This window comes from Nicotiana tabacum, chromosome 17 (assembly GCF_000715075.1).
Source record: "Nicotiana tabacum cultivar K326 chromosome 17, ASM71507v2, whole genome shotgun sequence".
Lineage (NCBI taxonomy): Eukaryota > Viridiplantae > Streptophyta > Magnoliopsida > Solanales > Solanaceae > Nicotiana > Nicotiana tabacum.
The window spans coordinates 108,123,079-108,145,598 of NC_134096.1; the positions used below are offsets into that span (position 1 = coordinate 108,123,079).

General features: G+C 37.4%; 1 protein-coding gene across 1 annotated transcript; it reads right to left on the reverse strand.

The window, feature by feature from the left end:
• Positions 1-1,384: 1,384 nt before the first annotated feature.
• LOC107814195 (cytochrome P450 87A3-like) lies at positions 1,385-16,860 on the reverse strand. The gene is made up of 9 exons (XM_075233789.1): positions 16,602-16,860; positions 16,077-16,401; positions 15,811-15,957; positions 14,105-14,356; positions 13,902-13,991; positions 13,626-13,704; positions 2,088-2,194; positions 1,880-2,007; positions 1,385-1,746 (listed from the first exon to the last, which is right to left on the reverse strand). Exons 1-9 carry the CDS (start codon positions 16,799-16,801, stop codon positions 1,623-1,625), a joined length of 1,452 nt encoding a protein of 483 aa, XP_075089890.1. The 5' UTR covers positions 16,802-16,860; the 3' UTR covers positions 1,385-1,622.
• Between the last annotated feature and the right edge of the window lie 5,660 nt (positions 16,861-22,520).

Here is a 22,520-nt window from a genome sequence, read left to right on the forward strand (position 1 = left end):
CTGTTATTGTCGTACTTATGGTTCTTATGTGACTTGTCGTTATTGTTCTGTCTTTGTTCTCTATCTCAATTGTTGTTGTGTTGCCCATGCCTTCTACTTACTTAACTTGCAAATACCATGCCTACTTCCTGCTGTTATATCTATATCCATGTCGTATCTATTTTGTTACACTTTAGTACAAGCCTTCTACCATGTTAGTCATTCATGTCTCTACTTGTTAACTTATAAAAATCATGCTTTTCCTTCTTGTTAGTTATATTTACATCTAAACCTTCTACCATGTTAGTTAGTGAAATTTATGTTCTTCTGCAATACTGGTTGTCATTAATTTTGGGCCCTCTATCTCGTCTATTTCTATTTTCTATATGCTTATGATTTCTTAATTGTTACTTATTGGCTACTCTCTACTTGGTGGACATTATTGTTAGAAATTATTCTACCTAGTTGGTATTGCTATACGCACATTTGGCAAGGATAAGATAGACGCACGAATGGTGTTGCCATCACACACACACACACACACACACACACACACACACACACACACACACACACACACACACACACACACACACATATATATATATATATATATATATATATATATATATATATATATATATATATATATATATATATAGTGATGAATTTATAAAAGCAAGAAGGGTGTTACCGTGTCATTTGATTTGATATCTTGGATATACTTCTCACACTAGGAAAGATTATGAATTTACTACTGTGATTTCTCCTAGTAATCAATTACTGCCTTGCATATATAGTTGTTTATGGTACCCTTATCTGTTATGTTCTTAAACGGTCTATACTATTAGTCTACTGTACATGTTATAACAGTAAGCATCTTTTAAACTAAAAATTTCCGTCACTACTTTGACGAGGTTAGACAATATACTTACTGGGTACGTGAGGTCGTTGTACTCATACTACACTTCTGCACTTTGCGTGCAAATATTGGAGCGGAGCTGCGGGAAATGTCGGGAACTAACTCTGAAGATGTTCGTGCATTCCAGATATAGTTGTCACTTGCCATTGGTAGCTTTAGATTTTGCTAATCTATTTATGTAACTTCCAAATAGATCGTGTATTTATTTGTGCCAGTTTTGTAAATTTCAAATTCTTAGAAGCTCATGATTCGTACTACCACTCCTTGGTTATATATATAAATGTTCAGATAATTCTTCACTGATTTCCTATAAATTTCATTTGGATTGTATTGGTTGTTAATTGGCTTAACTTGCGGGTCGAGTTAGGTGTCATCACGACTTGTAGATTTTGGGTCGTGACACTTAGAAATATCAAAATGACGACGTTTCTTTGTCAATGAGGTATCTCGCGAATAATATATTGCTGAATGAAAATCAGGGAGAGCTGAAAGGCTGTTTACATTAGCTAGCTTAAGAACAATAGATATTTTTTTTATTACATCGGGAGAGGGAGAGTGGGGAAGAGGAAGCTACGCTATTGATGTGGAAGGCTGAGAGCTCACCAAGTGAGCTAACCCTTCTACTTCATTACATATCATAGTATTGTTCCTATTAGAACGATTTATTACATATCATCATAATTATCAGCGTGAAGTTTTAATGAACATTCATATAGAACATCTATCTTAAACAGTAATTACCAGTATTTTTCTCTCCTTGATTCTTGGATATTTCAATGTGTAATCCTTTCTTGAAGATCAAACCGGGTTGTCGTGTAACATTCCCTTCATTTGTCACTTTCCACCTGAAATTTTAAAGAAAATTATATCTTAAATTTTTTACGTCGTGACCAAAATTTTCATGGTAATTAATTATTTTTAAAAGTATGTTATTATAATATGTTTTCCTTGAAATAGGGCTTGAGATCGAATTCATACCTATAGTTTGTCAACAAGTAATGGAGGAAAATGGCCGTTTGCATCTTTGAGAGATCAGCTCCAGCACACAATCTCACTCCTCCACCAAACGCCATGAATTTTTTGGATCCCTTATGTAGCTCTTCACCCTTTTTAATCCCAATATAGTTGAGAAAAGGACGTTTATATTATGAATATATGAAAGTAGAAACCTAAATGCTTAACTGACCTTCCATCGCCAAGGATTAAAAGTAAGGGGATCCTCGTACTTGTTTGGATCCAGATGAACCGATGAGGGACATACTACGAATGTCCATCCGGCAGGAATTGTATATCCTGTGATTATTATTATTTTAGTACTTCTATGAAAAAAACAAAAACTAAATAAATGGACAATATATATTGTAATAATAGCTAGCAGACAAGATAATATATTTTGAGCTTGTCTCGCATCTTCTAGTACTTCTACTAGTGTTTCTTTAATATCTTGAATTTTTCAACTCATGTTAAACCAAATAAAGAATATCTTTATTACTCTACGAGTATTTCTTAAGCTGCACTATTTGGCAAGCTAAGAGTCTCATATTGCGAGACCATAATTTATTTTTATTTTATTCTTTTTTTACTTTTAATTTTTTTTAAACTATTAAAATTCTTTTTCTCACATTATTTATTTTTTATTCCTTATTTCTCATTTCCTAATATTTACTTCACGTGTTTTTAAAACATTTCTCATATTTTATATTTTCTTAATTACTTTTTGTTATTTTTTCGTTACACTTAGCTATGTTATTATTCTAATTTTTCTAAAAAATTATACCTCGTAATCTTAGAAAGAATAAGTCAACAACAAACTTGACTAATAATGAGTGATGTCATTAGAGTTGAACTTTGTTATTGGATGATGTTATATGCAAACAAAACTATATTAATGTAACGACCCGACCAGTCGTTTTGAGCATTTACGCTCCTTTCAACTATTTGAACTCTTGAATAACTTCCTACGAGGTATTATGACTTGTGTGAATTATCGGTTTTAAGGTATTTCAGAGTTAGCTTGGAAGAATGAATTTTCATGTTGGAAGCTTAAGTTGAAATAGTTGACCGGATATTGTCTTATGTGTAAACGACCTCGAAATTTAATTCTGATGATTCCAATAGCTCCGTAAGGTGATTTTGGACTTAGGAGCGTGTCCGAAAAATTATTTGGAGGTCCATAATGGAAGTAGGCTTGAAATACCGAAAGTTAAATTTTGGAAAGTTTGACCCGGGGAGGAGGGGGGAGTGACTTTTTGATATCGAATCGGAATCCAATTCTGGAAATTGGAATAGCTTCGTTATGTCATTTATGACTTGTGTGCAAAATTTGAAGTCATTCTGGATTGATTTGATGTATTTCAGCACAAGATATATAATTTGAAAGTTCAAAGTTCATTAGGCTTGAATTGAGGTTTGATTCGTAGTTTTAGCGTTGTTTGATATGATTCGAGGCTTCAACTAAGTTCGTATGATGTTTTAGGACTTGTTGGTATATTTGGTTGAGGTCCCGAGGGGCTCGGGTGAGTTTCGGGGTGGTTTCAGACGATTTCGAGGCCATTTTTAACTGCTGGTTTCTGCCTACAGAGGTGTGCATTGCGATCGCGAACATTTGGTTGCGTTCGCGAAGAGAAAACAGCAGTCTGGGGCCTTGTGAATCGCGATCGCGAAAGCTCTTTCGCGATCGCGTAGAACAAAAATCTCTACTGCACTGATCCGATTTTAGAAGCTTATATCTCGCAATTTATAAGAAATTTGGAGATTATCCAAAAATAAAAATTGTAGCTATTGATGTCTAGTTTTCATAAAGGTAAACCGTTTGTCATTTGGAGTTGTGTACAAAACGTTATGGTAGATATACTATAGGATATCTGGGAAGAGTTTGAAAATCTCTATTGCACATGGCTGACTTTGGAAGCTTATATATAGAAATATATAAGGAATTGGTAGATGAGAAACAAATGAAAGTTATAACCCTTGGTATCTAGCTTTCAGAAAGTTAAACCATTTGCAATTTGGAGTTTTGTACAAAATGTTATGACCATTATACTAGAGGTTGTCTGGAAGAGTTGGGGAGTTTGTTCTTCGCGATCGCGATTGGTTTTCCGCGATCGCGAAGAGTAATTTTGGGGCTGAAAATTTTATGCTTCGCGATTTCGAAGAGTAAATACCTGGGCAGTAGCTATATTTCGAGGTTTCAGCCATTTTTAACATATTTGGAGCTATTGAGCTCGGATAGAAGCGATATTGGAGGCGATTTTCACCATACGGATTGGGTTAAGTGTTCCATATCCGAAAGTTATTATACTTTATAATTTTATGGTTATATTCATCATTTATTTCGTATATAATTGGAAGAAATCAAGATTTTTGTAAAATCTTCCAAAAACGAAAATTAAAGATTTGGAGGTCGAGTTGTTATTATAATTTGATAAAATTGGTATGGTTGAACTCGTATCGGAATGGGTGTTTGAATTTTGTAATTTTTGTCGGGTTCCGAGATGTGGGCCCCGCGGGCATTTTTTAGCTCAATTTCAGATTTTTATGAAAAATTAGCATTTTTTTATAGAATTAATTCCAATAAATTTTATTGACTAAATCGAATTATTTATGGCTAGATTCGAGGCGTTTGGAGGCCAACTCACGAGGAAAAGATATTGCAGAATAAGAATCTCACGGTTTGAGGTAAGTAACAGTTATAAATGTGGCCCTGAGGGTATGAAACTCCGAATTTTGGTATCATGTGATTACTTTGGAGGTGACACACATGCTAGGTGACAGGCGTGTGAGCGTGCTCCGAGGGGATTGTGACTTGGTCCATCCCGTGGAAACTGTAAAGTTGAATAACTTGTTGTTAGCTATGTGCTCAATATGTGTTGTGGAAATTTGACTGTAAGTCATGTTAGAAACCATGTTTAGGCTATATGTTTGTACTGTTGGGACCCATAGAGGTCGTGTACATGTTGAACTATCTGCTTAAATTATTGTTTTGTACTCAATCACAGTTTACTTGATTTATTTTATCCAGTCTCTATTGTTCATTATTGATGCATCATATCATTGTTGTTTGGGATGATTTTATGATTGTTGAGAGCTCGAGAGACTAGAGAGATTTATGACTGAGCGAGGCCAAGGGCCTGATTGTTAGATATTATATTATAGCACGTGAGTTGTTCGTGCAGCACGTGAGTTATCCGTCCAGTACGTGAGTTATCCGTACGGGTCCAGATATTATACTATAGCACGTGAGTTGTCTGTGCAACATGTGAGTTGTCCGTGCTGATCCAGATATTGATACTATAGCACGTGAGTTGTCCGTGCAGCACGTGAGTTGTCCGTGCGGATTATAGCGCTTGGGTTGTAAGAGCTCTTTCGGAGTATGTACACCCCCAGTGAGCACGGGTACCCATTGAGTGTGAGTGCTGAGGGATAGGATCCGAGTGAGTGGTTATTGTCCTGAGAGGGTGTACTTATTTTTCATTTGTTGTTGCAGTTAGTTGCTATCTGTCATTGTTGTAAAATTTTCTAAAAGATTTTTATATCCGAAATACATTAACTTGAACTGTATAGAATTGATTTGACTTAAAATGCTGGATTTGAAAGTATGTATATTCTTTGCTGAAATTACTGAAAATGAACTATAACTGTGTAGCTCGTCACTATCTTCAGTTCCTTATTTATTATTGGTACCTATTGAGTTGGTTGTACTCATACTACACCATGCACTTCATGTGCAGATTCAGGTGTTCCCGGCCATAGTGGGTGTTGATTTCTTTCACACAGTTGATTTTCCGAAGATTCAGAGGTAGCTGCTGTGTTTCGCAGACCTTGCCTCTCCTTACTTATCTCCTTATTTACTGCATTTGGTCTCAGACTATTATGGACCGTATTTTCCAGACTTATATTCATATTAGATGCTCATGTACTTAGTGACATCGGGTTTTGGGAGTGTTTATATATGTATTTGTGAGTTTTTCTTCCGCTAAATTTAGATATTATATTTTCAAACTTAAAAGATATGGTGGTTTATTTAGATTGTTGGCTTGCCTAGATTTGAGATAGGCGCCATCACGACGGGTGAGATTGTGGGTCGTGACAAGTTGGTATTAAAGCTCTAGGTAACATAGGTCTCACGAGTCATGAGCAGGTTTAATAGAGTCTTGCAGATCGATACGAAGACGTCTGTACTTATCTTCGAGATGTTGTCGAACCCTTAGGAAAATTTCACTTTCTTGTATTCTATCGTGTGAAATTGATTCAGCTTGAAACATAACTCTTTGAATTCCTTCCAAACATTCGTATGCGCATATGAGCTCTCGGTATCAGTTATGTATCACCGTCTTGTGATTCTATGAACGAGGTTCAAGATGTGTATTATGTATTTTGGTGATGGGCTAGTTTGGAGGACTTGAGGCCAGGTTTAGACCGCAGCTTAGGCTCGGTAGATTCAGTTGTAACATGTATATTTGGACTCATATGTCCAGTAATGTCCCTACGAGTGGAATTTGTGGCTCGATGAGCGGTGGAATGGCTTTGTGATGAGTATGATATAACTGCGGGATGTGTTAAGACAATTCGAATGTGACGAGAAGTGTTTCCTTGAAATGTAAAGGAAGGCCATTGGGTGCTTTATTTTTATTTTGATGTGACGTACAATCTCGAGTGTGAATGTTTTGAAAGATCTTTCACGTTGTTTAATTTTGGGGCAAATTAAATTCTCGTGTCTAGTTAATGAGTTTGGACTCAGAAAGATTAAGTGATTTCATAGTAATTGTGGTTGTGAAAGGGTATAACAAGATGCCAATATGAGACTAATCAGGTGGGTTATCTCCTGCGCAGTAATCTATGTAGGTGTGTTCCTTATGATGTGAATAGAGAGTTTCTTTTCTACCAACTGGGCGTAAGTGTTGAGATTTGAATTTGAATCGGGTTGAGAAAATTTGACTTGATTGTCGCGAGAATAAATGCTAACTTAGTAGATGATTGAGGTATTTTATGGTGGGTGTTGCATAAGCTTAAGAAGAATTTTCGTTGAACTGATTGTAGTATTATGCCAGTAATGAAGTACGGGTATTATGAGTTATCGAGTATTTTGTTCTATGGCTTTGATCCAAGTGGGGGAGTCTGCTATTGACAATTCAATTTCATGGATATATGTTAAATTTTAGTTTTGGTTTGAGGTATACTGGTGGGTTAGTTATGACATATAGAGGTGGAGATCAAGGATGACTCGGGTAAGTAAATTCCTGGATACGGGTTACATTGAACTTTATGAAAATATGAAAATTATGGAATGATTAAGTTGTTATTTTGAAGGATGTAGTGCGCACGAAGTATGAATTCGATTGGTCGTGTTAAGGCAGGGTTACTTATTTGAGTGTTGGCCGTGCTAAAGGAGCACATGTCTTTCGGCCCGTTTGGGGTGGAGTAAATTAGATTTGAGCAGAGTGGATGACTCTCGAGAGGGTTCTAATGGATTCAAAATGTATATGTGAAAATTAAAATATTTTTGAATTTGTATATCACTAGAATCAGTTACTTATAGTAAATGGTGTCGGGACGTGCGGTAATTCTGTTTCACTATGGATTGTACATTTCAGTATAAGAAAGGAAAGAAGAGCAATTTTAAATTCGCATAAGGTATTTTCAGAGTGAGTGTTACAATTGTGGTATTTATGGAGTTGCTTAAGAAGAATACAGTGGCTTATGGACCTTAGGGCGGTGTAGTTTTGTGTTAGGATGTCTTCTAGTGAGCTTTGGATAAAGTAATGGTGTTCTGACAAGGAGAAATGACAACTTGAGGATAATCCATAAGAAACTCGGAGAAAATACGACAAATGGGTAACATGTTGGATCAATATGGTACTGGTATGCTCGGTTCTTTTAGTTCTTATGATGAGGTGAGGCTTTACGGGTGTTTTGTGGCAATACTCTCGGATTTGGAAACCTGTGTGGCTTGGTCGAGTTAGAGAAATTCAGTTCTGATAGCTTGGTTATGTGCAAATAGATTTCAAAATGTTCATGATGGTTTCTACCATGGTTTGAACTAGATATTTTCTACCGGTATGGGGAACATGTTGTGTATTGTGATTTCCTCCTATAAATAAGCAAGAGAGAGATTTCTAACTAACCGGGTATGTAATTTGCTGGTGACTCAGAGTTGATAATGGGATTCTTGTGCTTGTCATATGATGGCATAATAAATGTGGTGTGTTGTGCGGGATTAGGATTTATATGTACAAGGTGACAGTGCAGTCTTGAAGAGAAGGTAACGAATGTAGGACAGCATGGTCAGTTTCAAATATTTCGATGAATGTTACAACTGCTCGGTAATTCCTGAGAAGGATGTGCATTTCAGAAGGCGTGTTGTGTTTTGACTTACGGATGTTCATCGGTATTGCAATACTCACCTTGACAGTTGATATTCAAATTAATGTTATGTGGCGCGGAAGAATTATGAAAGTATTCCTCGTGGGATGATCGTGCATGAAAAATGTGTTAGTCATTCGAGTGCTGGAGTTGGGATCAGTTACGGTGATTCATGTGTTCGATGAATTTGGAGACTGAAGTTCTCAGAAGTATATTGTTTCGGGGTTGCGACATATTTGAGGTGACTATTTTATTTAAAACTCGGTGGAGGCACTAGTTGCGTTAATTATTTGTGATAGCTATGCGCTATGAGTGCGCATATATATGAGGTTTGAGCCCATGTGCGGTCATTAGAGCAAGTATTCATACTCGGAAGAATGCTTAGGCTATTATATGCCTAGAGTTGACTGTTAAGCGTAAAGTTATAACGTTTCCCGTATTCGTACCTTTGTTGAGAACTATCTGGGCTATACTTGAGGTTACAAAGAAAACGATTCCCTAAATAAACAGAATAGTTACTAATTCTGCATTAAAAAAATTGCCGATTTGAAGTGTGATAGCAGACTTTGCACATGCTTACACTATGGCGTACTATTTATACAAATCTAGGAGCATGGGAATTTTATTTCATTATTATATACAAGTGTACTTGTTTAATTGCTCATGTATGATATGATGAGACTGGAGGCCTGTGACCATGCCGGGCGATTCATATTATTAGCATGTGAGTTGTCCGTGCCGTGTGTGAGAATTTTATTTCTATGATAATTTATCTGATTCATTAATTTCCTTCCTCTACAATTGTGCATATGCGCCTACGGTTATCCTCTTCACGAAATTTGAGGAGTTGGTTGTAACATTGCGGTTGTAGTGGTGCTTGTTAAACTTGCAATACGGTTCTCTTCCTTGAGACATCTCCCATATTTGGGTACACATATTGGGAAATTGTGGCTTGAGTTATATTGATGTGGCGTGTCTATGGGATAGTTATGTTTAATAATATAAGGTCATTGGACCTAAAATGGGTATTATCAGGTTTGATTTCGGTATATTCGGGAGGATAATATTGAAAGTCGTCTTAGAAAGTGATTATGGTTCTGGTTGGGGCGAGAGAGCTCCATGAATTTTTGCTCTGATAAGGGGTCATGAGATTTCTGCATGTTTCTTTTATTATCAGTAGTGTACGAAGGTTTTTGGAACAAGGTTTGGCTTGATATGAGGTTTTATACTAGTACTTGGTTGGTTTTGAGCAGTTACTGTGATCAGAAATAGTATTACGAGTATGCGAGTTGTGTAGTATGTTGTGCGATGATATCTGGAATTATGGTTATGGTTGGATATAGCTTGTTCAGGCTTATACAGTGTATAGATGTGAGATTCGGGTCTTGAAAAGAATTCTAGATGTTAGAAATTTGGCTCCACGATTTTTGGGCTAAGATTAAATTAATGATTTTGAGTTAGGTTGTGTGGTAAGTCCTATATAGAATAGAGTGACGTGAGATCACCCCCGGGTATGTGCGTGGTAAGGTGGAATAGAGATTTGAAGGTTAAGAACACGTTCGAGGATGAACGTATGTTTAAGTGGGGGAGATTGTAATGACCCGACCGGTCGTTTTGAGTATTTACACTCCTTTCAACCATTTGAAGTCTTGAATAACTTCCTACGAGGTATTATGACTTGTGTGAACTGTCAATTTTTAGGTATTTCGGAGTTAGCTTGGAAGAATGAATTTTTATGCTGGAAGCTTAAGTTGAAATAGTTGACTGGATATTGAGTAATGTGTAAACAACCTCAAAATTTAATTATGATGATTCCAATAGCTCCGTATGGTGATTTTGGATTTAGGAGCGTGTCCGGAAAATTATTTGGAGGTCCGTAGTGGAATTAGACTTGAAATGCTGAAAGTTGAATTTTGGAAAGTTTGACTGGAGGGTTGACTTTTTGATATCGAGGTCGAAATCCGATTCTGGAAATTGGAATAGTTTCATTATATCATTTATGACTTGTGTGCAAAATTTAAAGTCATTCCGGATTGATTTGATGTATTTCGGCACAAGATATATAATTTGAAAGTTCAAAGTTCATTAGGCTTGAATTGAGGTGTGATTCGTAGTTTTAGCGTTGTTTAATGTGATTGGAGGCTTCGACTAAGTTCGTATGATGTTTTAGGACTTGTTGGTATATTTGGTTGAGGTCCCGAGGGGCTCGGGTGAGTTTCAGGGTGGTTTCAAACGATTTCGAGGCCATTTTTAACTGCTGGTTTTTGCCTACAGAGGTGTGCATCGCGATCGCGAACATTTGGTTGCGTTCGCGAAGAGAAAACAGCAGTTTGGGGCCTTGTGAATCGCGATCCCGGAAGCTCTTTCGCGATCGCGTAGAACAAAATCTCTGCTGCACTGACCCGATTTTGGAAGCTTATATCTCACAATCTATAAGGAATTTGGAGATTATCCAAAAATAAAAATTGTAGCTATTGATGTCTAGTTTTTAGAAAGGTAAACCATTTGTCATTTGGAGTTGTGTACAAAACGTTATGGTAGATACACTATAGGCTATCTGGGAAGACTTTGAAAATCTCTGTTGCACATGGCTGATTTTGGAAGAATATATATAACAATATATAAGGAATTGGTATATGAGAAACAAGTGAAAGTTATAGCTCTTGGTATCTAGAGGTTGTCTGGAAGAATTGAGGAGTTTGTTCTTCGCGATCGCGATTGGTTTTCCGCGATCGCAAAGAGCAATTTTGGGGCTGAAAAATTTTATTCTTCGCGATCGCGAAGAGTAAAATACCTGGGCAGTAGCTATATTTCGAGGTTTCAGCCATTTTTAACATATTTGGAGCTATTGAGCTCGGATTGAAGCGATATTGGAGGCGATTTTCACCATACGGATTGGGATAAGTGTTCTATATTCGAAAGTGGTTATACTTCATGATTATATGGTTTTATTCATCATTTATTTCGTATTTAATTGGAAGAAATCATGATTTTTGCAAAAATAAAAATTTAAGATTTGAAGGTCGAGTTGTTATCGGAATTTGATAAAATTGGTATGGTTGAACTCGTATCGGAATGGGTATTCGGATTTTGTAAATTTTGTCTGGTTCCGATACGTGGGCCCCACGGGCGATATTTGAGCAAAATTTTAGATTTTTATGGAAAATTAATAATTTCTTATGAAATTAATTCCAATAAATTTTATTAACTGAATCAAATTATTTATGGCTAGATTCGAAGCGTTTGGAGGCCAATTCACGAGGAAAAGATATTGCAGAAGAAGAGTTTCACGGTTTGAGGTAAGTAACACTTATAAATCTGGGTATGAAACCCCGAATTTTGGTATCATGTTATTACTTTGGAGGTGACGCACGTGCTAGATAACAATTGTGTGAGCGTGCTCCGAGGGAATTGTGACTTGGTCCGTCCCATGGAAACTGTAAAGTTAAATAACTTGTTGTTAGCTATGTGCTCAATATGTGTTGTGGAAATTTGACTGTAAGTCATGTTATAAACCATGTTTAGGCTATTTGTTCGTATTGTTGGGAACCACAGAGGTCGTGTACATGTTGAACTATCTGCTTAAATTGTTGTTTTATACTCAATCACAGTTTACTTGGTTTATTTTATCCCAGTCTCTATTGTTCATTATTGATGCATCATATCATTGTTGTTTGGGTTGATTTCATGATTGTTGAGAGCCCGAGAGACTGGAGAGATTTATGACTGAGCGAGTCCGAGGGCCTGATTGTGAGATATTATATTATAGCACGTGAGTTGTCCGTGCGGATCTAGATATTATACTATAGCACGTGAGTTGTCCATGCAACACGTGAATTATCCGTGCGGATCCAGTTATTGATACTATAGCACGTGAGTTGTCCGTGCGGATTATAGCGCTTGGGCTTTAGGAGCCCATGTGGAGTCTGTACACCCCCAGTGAGCGCGGGTACCCATTGAGTGTAAGTACTGAGGGCCCGGAGCCTAGTGATTGATTATTGTCCTGAGAGGTTGTACTTGCTTTTCATTTGTTGTTGCACTTAGTTGCTATCTGTCATTGTTGTAAAATTTTCTGAAAGATTTTTATATTCGGAATACATGAACTTGAACTGTATAGAATTTATTTGACTAAAAATGCTGGATTTGAAAGCATGTCTATTCTTTGCTGGAATTACTGAAAATGAACTATAACTGTGTAGCTCGTCACTATCTTCAGTTCCCTATTTATTATTGTTACTTACTGACTTGGTTATACTCATACTACACCCTGCACTTCGTGTGCAGATTCAGGTATTCCCGGCCATAGCGGGTGTTGATTTCTTTCGCACAGTTGATTTTTCAAAGATTCAGAGGTAGCTGCCGTATTTCGCAGACCTTGCCTCTCCTTCCTTATCTCCTTATTTACTGCATTTGGTCTCAGACTATTATGGACCGTATTTTTTAGACTTGTATTCATATTAGATGGCCATGCACTCAGTGACACCGGATTTTGGGAGTATTTATATATGTATTTGTGAGTTTTTCTTCTGCTAAATTTAGATATTATATTTTCAAACTTAAAAGATATGATGGTTTATTGAGATTGTTGGCTTGCCTAGTATTGAGATAGGCTCACGACGGGTGAGATTTTGGGTCGTGACAGTTAAACTATAGATTACTTTTCATATTTAAATAGTATTCGCGTTTTTCATTCTTTATTGTTGTATAATTTTACATAAGAGTATTATGTTATTTTATTTTTTAGATTTTGAATTTATGTTATATTATTGCTTCTATTTTATTTGCTTTAGTAGTATTCACTTATTAATTCAAATTGTAAACCATTCATTTTTCAGTTAAAATTGATAGATTATTTTTTCGTAAAATATTTGAGTAATGTTATGACATTATATTTATAAATATTACTATAATAATTTTATCAAGCAAGCAGTCCAAGAAAAAATATGTACTTTTAGTTTTTATAATTAATTAAAGAAAAATATTATTAATTTAAAAAATATATATCAAGTACTTCTACAATATTAGTTACAAATATATAATTAGTAATTAATATATTTTCAAGAAACAATATATATCTTAATGTCAAATTTATATTGTTTATAAAAGCATATATTTATTAAATCTTAACTTTTAATTTTTGATATTTAACTTTATATTTAAAATTTTAATTTAACTGCGTAATTACACTTCTGCAACCAAACAATATATTTATAATTACACTGTAATTATATTAATATGACAAACAAACAGGTCGTCGTAATTACTACATTACGTAATTACTACCCTAGTAATTACACTTATTCTATTGCATGGTGACTTTCCAAACAAGACTCTTAAAAAGACCTAAAAGTTAGATATTTACCTTTGATTTGCACATCCTTTAGTGTAATTCTGAAAATTCCTGGGGCGATATTGGCAAGCCTTACTGTTTCATTTATAACCTGCAGTCGCTCATTTTTAGTTTAGAAACAATAAAACAATTACAGTTGAACTAATTTTAAATATATCGGGGGGGGGGGGGGGGGGCGTATAGATCAAATAAAAAGTAATGTGGTGATAATAAGAGCCTGTGATCTGGAGGACACCTAAACTCTTAACTAATTACACAGTTAACGATCACGCAAGAAAATAAACTTACCATATTTGTGAAACTCATTGATTTGTATTCAAGCCACGAAATTAGAGCGCCCTCGTCTGTTCGACTTTTAAGAATGCTCTCATGCTCTTCCTACAAAATGTACGATTTTTTATAGGGTTTAGGGAAATAAAGAACTACTCGAGATTAGTTAAATAAGAAAAATTAATGTTTCAGATAGCTAGTAATTAATTAAGAGCACAAACCGTCAGCTCTGTCAACACCTCAGGATGACTATTCAAGTATTTAAACAGTAGTGTAATGGAGGAAGAAGTGGTTTCATAAGCAGCGAATAGAAGTAACAGAACTAAATCCACTATAATTTCTTCAGTCAGCAATGATTCCTCATTTTCTACTTCTTTAAGCATGTGATCTAAGAAATCTTGATTCGCCTTTTCCTTGGATGACTGTCTTTTCTTCAAAATATCTCTGATCACCTTAACAATATTTTTACGCCCCTGCATGCATGTCGAAATTAATTCATAGAATGTCATGATCTAAAGGACAGTCCGTACACACAGTATTCCGCATTCAGCGGCGGACGCACGTGGTTGCAAGCGGGTTCAGTTGAACTCGCTTCATCAAAAAATAATACCGTATATATGTATAAATTAGGATTAAAGCTGCGTAAATTTTGTATAAATATTTTATTTGAACTCACTTGACAACTACTATTTTACGACTAAAGTTATGTACTTCTAAGATTGAACCCCCTTACACAAAATCCTGGGTCCGCCACTGTCCTCATTCACGCTTGGTCCGAAAAATGACCGCACTGATCTAGGGAGATTGATGGACTGATCTAGGGATATTGATGAAAGGGGCGGCCCGATGGTAAGGCAACTCAAGCAACTACTTGAGGCCCCATATCTATAGGGATCCTAAAATTTTCTAATATTAAATAGTTGCATATGATAATTGTTTTTTAAAAATAACTAGTATATCAAAGAAAAAGATCATTTTTCATGAAAAAGAAAATAAGAGATAATTTGATAATAGGAATAGTTACTTTTGGGATTCACTCCTAAACTTTACGTGTGAATATGTTTCTTGCCTCCTTTATACACTATCATAATTATCACGAGGTCCATATTACTTTGATTATTTTCTCTTTCCTTACTTACAAGTCCAATATCTCATAAAATATTCCGTCAAGTAAGATAGCAAAAGGCAATTGCAATCCTTTTTTTGTCAAGCTTTCTCAGCATTGCACCAAAAATATTGAAGCAGCAAAAGTAATATCAAGTTATCTATGACTGTTTGCTAAATAAGGTTCAATTATTCTGTACTTTTCTTATTACTTTGCATCTAGAATTTGTTATTTTTGATATCTTTTGTTTGTAAGTATATGTATCATCTTTTTATTTATTTATTAAAATTTTAATATGTCAACAAAAAATATGAATCCGCGTATTAAAAATGTCAAAAAATAAAAGAATTGAAACTTTAATACAATCCCAAAAAGGTGCGCTTGATAAATTTTTAGCGAATAATAAAAAATTAGGAAAAGTTTTATGGTAGATGAACAAATCACTAATATAGTTGAGCTAGATGATAATGAAATCCAAGAAGAAGAGAAATTGATGAGTCATAGATGTTTTAGAAAATTAGGAAATCCTAAAAGAATTGAATATTAATCCTAAAAAATAGAAACATATATAATCCTAGTCAAGAAATCCATTATAAATAAATTATTAATAATTTTACATCTCAAAAAACTAAAATAATAAACTTTAAATAAAATTTTATTAAATGAGTTTTTTAATATCTAAAAACTTAATGCCCCTCGTCGAAGTTTGGCTTTAAGACCAATCACCTTTGAGTCGCCCTTGTTGTTGAAGACAGTCTATCCCCTTATCATGCAAGCATTAATAGATGCGTTTTACTTTTGTATATATTGAAAAGAAGATACCTGTAAGCAGGCATGGTAAGCTGTTCCAGGCACATTGAGAGGAAATGAGAGAAAACCACCAAAAAAAGCTTTGTAATGCTCTCTTAGTTCCAATGCCTCTTGTTCTTCACAACCAAGGGTCTTTTTCGCCATAAATGTGAATAGCATCTAAAAATAGTAGTAAATATTTTGAATTATATAGTACTCCATATATATGTTTCTGTACTGGAGTAAAAAAACATATTAGTAACTTATAAAGTAATTATAGGTGGACGTGAGAGAATCACAATTTCAGCTGCTTCTTTGACTTCGACCTTGCCGTGCTCAGCCCACCTATCTAAATGCTTACGAGTAATTAAATCAATTTCAGACATCAAATTTCCCTTTAAACATTGTTGGCCGACAAGAGACAGAACTAAATTCCTAAGGTATTTATGGACAGCTCCGCCGTGGACATTCAAGCCTTGCTCTCCAAGGAGATCAGAAGCACTCTTTGTATACCAGCATTGGAAGAGGTTATTTTCTTGTTGGAAGACATAGTAATTGATTTCTGGGTCAGTTGATATCACCACTGGCTGCCCAAGTATACTTGTTTTAAATAATCCTCCGTACCTGACAAGTATCAACAAAATATTTAAGTTCATGTTATAGCTAGCTATGAATTTTATTCTGCATAACGTTAACCGTTTCATGCAAGAGAAATATGACTCATATATTTTCAAGAGCAATAATTTAGGGATGAGAAGAACAAATTAAAGGAATAGGAAAACAAAAAAGAGAGGAAACGTAACCCATTAACAAATTAAATTAACCTTGCAGTCCTTTCGGCAATGAAGGGTGGAATTCCTTCATAGGAATGAGAAGAGAAATATTGAATGGACTCTCCAATAAAGGGAAGTCCCATGGAGCCAGGTGGCAATACACCCTTGCATTTGGGATTCCTCCATTTGTATACCCATCCACTGATTCCTACAACTATTACTGCTACTAACCATAAACCAATGTTCCACATTTTTTTCCTTTAAAATTAAATTAAACCTGTAGTTTTTTTCCTACAGCACCTTAGTGTTCAAACTCATAGAATATATGCATGCACGCCTATTTATAGACTTCGTCTTCGCCTTCTTCTTTTTCTCATTTTAACTTGTTTAAGTGAATGAATTTCGCTCACACTTGTAAACTACAATTAATGTTAAGCACTTGCGTGTCGGGAATTGTAAGGACTCACGTGTCTGAATCTCAATACATGTCAAAAAAAAAAATCTCATTCCATGTCTCGCTATAGTAAGACATTGCATTTAAATCTTAGCACTGGATATATTTAATTTCTTTGTTATTTCAACATCTATCTATAATATAAAGTTATTAATAGCCTAATAAATATAAAAGTCAAATTACCTAATTTCTCTATCACAATTTATGTGCCATACTTTCTTTTTTAGTTTGTCCAAAAAAGAATGACATTTTTATAAAGTATATAAAAACAATTCAACTTTAAACTATACATTTTTTTCCCGAATGAAAAGGCTTATTGTATATGGGTGAAACCGGACCCGTAAGTCGGCCCGGTCTCCGATAAAATAAATCGAGTAACGGACGTGATGGTAAGGAGCCGGAATCGAGGTAAGGGAGTCATCGAGACACGTTCCGGGGGTACGACGCCCGCCCCCGAGAATATCGGGGCCATGACCCTGGATCGGCCCAAATCCCAAACGACTTTATAGAGCGTTATCGAGCAATCGAATATGATTGACAGAAGGCCGTAATATCCATGACCGGCCGGATATCACAGCATGGATCTCGGCACGTATCGATAAAAAATCGGTGACTAGTTAAACAGAAGATCTTTTTACCTTTTATAGAATTGTACTTATGGTAAAACTCCCCTAATACATAAAGGGGAGTCTCATTATTTATTGAAAATATTATAACGCACGCATACCAAAGCAATATATTGTTATTTTCTCGGTTATTGAAAGTTCTTATTCTTGTTCATCAGTGCTGGCCATTGTGAGTCCGGATCGTGGGTGGATATTTCATCGAGGCTAGAATCATCCTCCTCACTTGATTTGAATTTACTATACCTTTATTTGTTTAATCTAACGCAATTTATCATCTGTATCAAATTAATCCGCGTATCCCTAAACCAACTTATAAATTTAATTGTTATCCGTTATTTAGGGTAAACAGTTTGGCGCCCACCGTGAGGCTAAGGATAATAGTAGCTATTTGATACAAATTTTCACTACACACTCTACTTTACTCTTGCTCTTTAAGATCTTAATTTCAGGAAAACATAAAGATGTCAAACTACCGGTTTGCTCACTTTAATGTTGATGCTGAATCTGGCCACCATGGCGAGAACAACAATATAGTGCACAACAACGAGGTTCACCCTACTGACCCTAACTAGGTCCCGGTCGTAATCCAATCGATGCCAACTCCCATGTGGCCATCGAGCTAGCTTGCCCACCGATCCGAAAAACAGTATTCGCGGGAGAGCCAGGTCGGGAGCCAGGGATACACACGGTGGTGAAGGTGATGGGATCAACTTGCGATTGATCTTCGAAATGCTATAGGATCAACATGCAGTGATAGCCCAATTGCAGAACCAAAGTCGCGCTCCTAGTAGAGTTGGGCCTGAACTATCCCGGGAAAAAACCCGCAGAAATGAACTAGTCACAGAAAAGCCAAATGAAGTTGGATCCGGGACCAACCCCGAGATAGTAAAGATGCTCGAGGAATTGACAAAATGGATAGAATCGGGAGAAAAGAAAATCGAAGCTAACGACAAAAGGTGGAGACCTACAACTCCATGGTCGACCAAATCCAAGGAGCACCGCCGATACTGAAAGGCCTGGATTCCAAGAAGTTTGTTCAGAAATCTTTCCCTCCTAGCGCAGCTCCGAAGCCGATCCCAAAGAAGTTCCGCATGCACGAAATTCCTAAGTACAATGGAACAACTAACCCAAATAAGCATGTGACCTCCTACATGTGTGTCATCAAGGGGAACGATTTGGAAGATGATGAGATTGAATTCGTCCTGCTGAAAATGTTCGGAGAGACTTTGTTAAAGGGAGCTATGATATAGTATCACAACTTACCCCCTAATTCTATTGACTCGTTTGTTATGCTTGCAGATGCCTTCAGATGCCTTTGAAAAAGCGCATGCCGGAGCCATCAAGGTCGAGACCAAGAAGTAAGACCTTTTCAAGGTAAAACAAAGGGATAACGAAATGCTCGGAGAGTTCGTGTCAAGGATTCAAATGGAGCAGATAGATTTGCCACCGGTGGCAGACGATTGGGCCGTTTAGGCCTTCACCCAAAGACTCACTACTCGAAGCTCGTTGGCTCCACAGTAGTTGAAGCAAAATCTAATAGAGTATCCGACAATAACTTGGGCGGACGTCCATAACCGGTACCAATTAAAAATTAGGATCGAAGATGATCAGCTTGGGGACCATTCCTGGTCCGTTTACCCCATCAGAACTAGTGACCGATCTAAATGAGACATTGATCATGAATCGAGATCGAATAGAGACCGGTATCAACCATATAATGGATACCGAAGAGGTAATGGGTCCGGACGCGACCCCATAAGGAGTGAGAGAAGGAGTGGCCGAGGTCAAAAATAAGTAAAAGTGGTTTCGACAGACCCATCGGGCCTAAGGAAGCACCGAGGTTGTCGGATTACAACTTCAACTTAATGTTACTGCCATCATATCTACCATCGGACGCATCAAAGAAACCAAGTGGCCTCGACATTTACAGTCCGACCTTGCCCAAAGGGATCCCAACCTAATGTGTAAGTATCATGGCTCCCGCGGTCACATAACTAAAGACTGCCGACAACTAGAGAGGAAATATCCCAGTTATTCAACAGCAGACACCTCCGAGAGTTCCTGAGCGATCGAGCAAAAAATCATTTCAGGAATAGGGACTCCAATAAGCAGATCGAGCAGGAGGAACCTCAGCACGTCATTACCATGATCATTGGTGGAGTCGACGCCCCCAGGGACCGATGTTAAAGCGCACCAAAGTGTCCATCACAAGGGATAAACGAACTCGGGATTACATGCAAGAGGGAACTGTATCCTTCAACGATGAGACCGCTGAAGGCATCGTGAAACCACACAATGATGCACTCATAATATCAGTACTCATAAATAAATCTCTAGTTAAGCCTGTGTTAATTGATCTCGGTAGCTCGGCCAATATCATCAGATCGAGGGTTGTAGAGCAAAGAAGATGCTCGCGGTCGATGAGGTGGTCCCAATATCTGCACTTTCGACATCAAAGAATCCAAGTTCGATCTCCAAGGAAGAAACCAAATAGAAATCACTGATGCCAGGCCCGGCCGAGCCGGAAAAGCAAGGGACATGCGCGGATGACGACTACGGTGTTCCCAGGTCTTTCAAAGCCCCCAATGATTCAGATGCCACCAATCGACGGTCGAGGAACTAGAAAAGGTCATATTGATCGAGCACCTGGACGATCGTAAGGTATATCTGGGCATTGAGTTAAGCCCCGAGATCAGGAAAAAACTCATTAAATTCCTTATAGCTAACATAGATTGTTTCGATTAGTCCCACATTGATATGGCAGGGATCCCGCCAGAATAACTACTCACAAGCTGAGCCTGGATCCGAAGTTCCACCCGGTCAAACAGAAAAGGAGTCCTCAGTCCAAAGTCAAGCATGCATTCATCAAAGATGAGGTATCTAAACTCCTTAAAATAGGATCAATTCAGGAAGTTTAATACCCGGAATTGTTAGCAAACGTAGTTGTAGTCCCTAAAAAGTGGAATAAATTAAGAATGTGTGTAGACTCAAAGACATGAACAAGGCATTCCCCAAGGACTCTTTTCCTTTGCCCAACATCGATCGCATGATCGATCTGACGGCCGACCACAAGATCCTCAGCTTTCTCGATGCTTATTCTGGGGTATAACCAAATTCGGATGGACCTGGGCGACTAGGGAAAAACATCCTTCATTGCTAAATACGGCACCTAATGTTATAACGTAATATCATTCGGACTAAAAAACGCCGGTGCCATTTACCAACGCCTAGTAAGTCGGATGTTTGAGGAGCAAATAGGAAAATCAATGGAGGTTTACATTGACGATATGTTAGTTAAGTCCCTGCGAGCAGAGGACCATTTGAAATATTTGTAGGAAACCTTCAACATATTGAAAAAATACAATATGAAGCTGAACCCGGAGAAATGCGCATTCGGAGTCGGGTCCGAGAAATTCCTCAGATTCATGGTGTCCAACCGGGGAATCGAGATTAATCCCGATAAGATCAAGGCCATCGAGGACATCACCCTGGTGTACAATGTCAATCTCGTTCAAAGGTTAACTGGGCGCATAGCCGCCTTGGGTCGATTCATCTCGAGGTACTCCGACAAGAGCCATCGTTTTTTCTTGCTATTGAAGAAGAAGAATAATTTCTCATGGATCCCGGAGTGCCAACAAGCCTTGGAAGAACTCAAATGGTACATCTCAAACCCACATTTGCTTCATACTCCAAAGGCAGACGAACAGTTGTACCTGTACTTAGCGGTATCCGAGATAGCGGTAAGTGGAGTCCTGGTCCGAGAAGAGGAAGGTACGCAATTTTTTTCTATTATGTTAGCAGAACTCTAGGTGAGGCCGAAACTTGGTATCCTCACCTAGAAAAATTAGTGCTCGCTTTGCTAAGCGCCACAAGGAAGCTAAACCGTATTTTCAATGCCATCCCATATGTGTTGTAACTACTTACCGGTTGAGAAACATAATTCATAAACCCGAGCTCTCGGGATGATTGGCTAAATGGGTCGTGGAAATCAGCGGGTACGATATCGAATACCGACCCCGAACCGCCATCAAATCTCAAATTCTAGGGGACTTCGTGGTCTACTTCACGCCGGCAGTAATACCCGAGGTCAAAAGGGAATTGTTGTTAAACTCGGGGACTTCATCGGTTATCTGGACCCTCTTTACGGATGGTGCCTCGAACGCAAAGGGGTCCGGACTTGGCATCGTGTTGAAGCCACTGACCGGTAATATAGTTAGGCAATCTATTAGAACTGTAAAATCGACTAACAACGAGGCTGAGTATGAGGTCATGATTGCAGGTCTCGAACTGGCTAAAACCCTAGGAGCCGAGGTGATCGAAGCTAAGTGTGATTCCCTCTTTGTGGCGAACCAAGTCAATGGGATGTTCGAAGTCAAAGAGGAATGAATGGGAAGGTACCTGGATAAACTAGAAGTAACACTACATCGATTCAAAAAGTGGACTTTGCAACATGTACCTCGGTATCAAAAGAAGTCGTTGCTCTTGCTAACTTGGGATCATCGGTAGATGATGATGAATTCAACTCAGGAACGGTCGTACAACTCATGAAATCGGTAGTGGAAGAAGGCCACACCGAGCTAAACTCGATAAACTTAACCTGGGATTTGAGAAACAAGTATATAGACTACCTGAAGACCGGGAAACTCCACTCGGATTCTAAAGAATCGAGAGCTTTGCGCACAAAGGCGGCAATGTTCAACCTATATGAAGATAATACCATATTCAGGAGAACGTTCGATGCCCCACTCGCCATATGTCTAGGACCGGGAGATATCTAATATGTTTTGAGGGAAGTTCATGAAGTCACCTACGGGAACCATTTGGGTGCCGAATTGTTGGTTCGTAAGGTAATCAGAGCCGGCTACTACTGAATCGACATGAAAAATGATG

Coding starts and splice junctions, on each gene's coding strand:
- LOC107814195 (XM_075233789.1), bottom strand. CDS start 16,801: ATGTGGAACATTGGTTTATGGTTAGTAGCAGTAATAGTTGTAGGAATC. Junction 14,357..15,810: donor CTTACCATGCCTGCTTACAG/GTATCTTCTTTT, acceptor ACATGCATGCAG/GGGCGTAAAAATATTGTTAA. Junction 1,747..1,879: donor TACTTGTTGACAAACTATAG/GTATGAATTCGA, acceptor TTAAAATTTCAG/GTGGAAAGTGACAAATGAAG.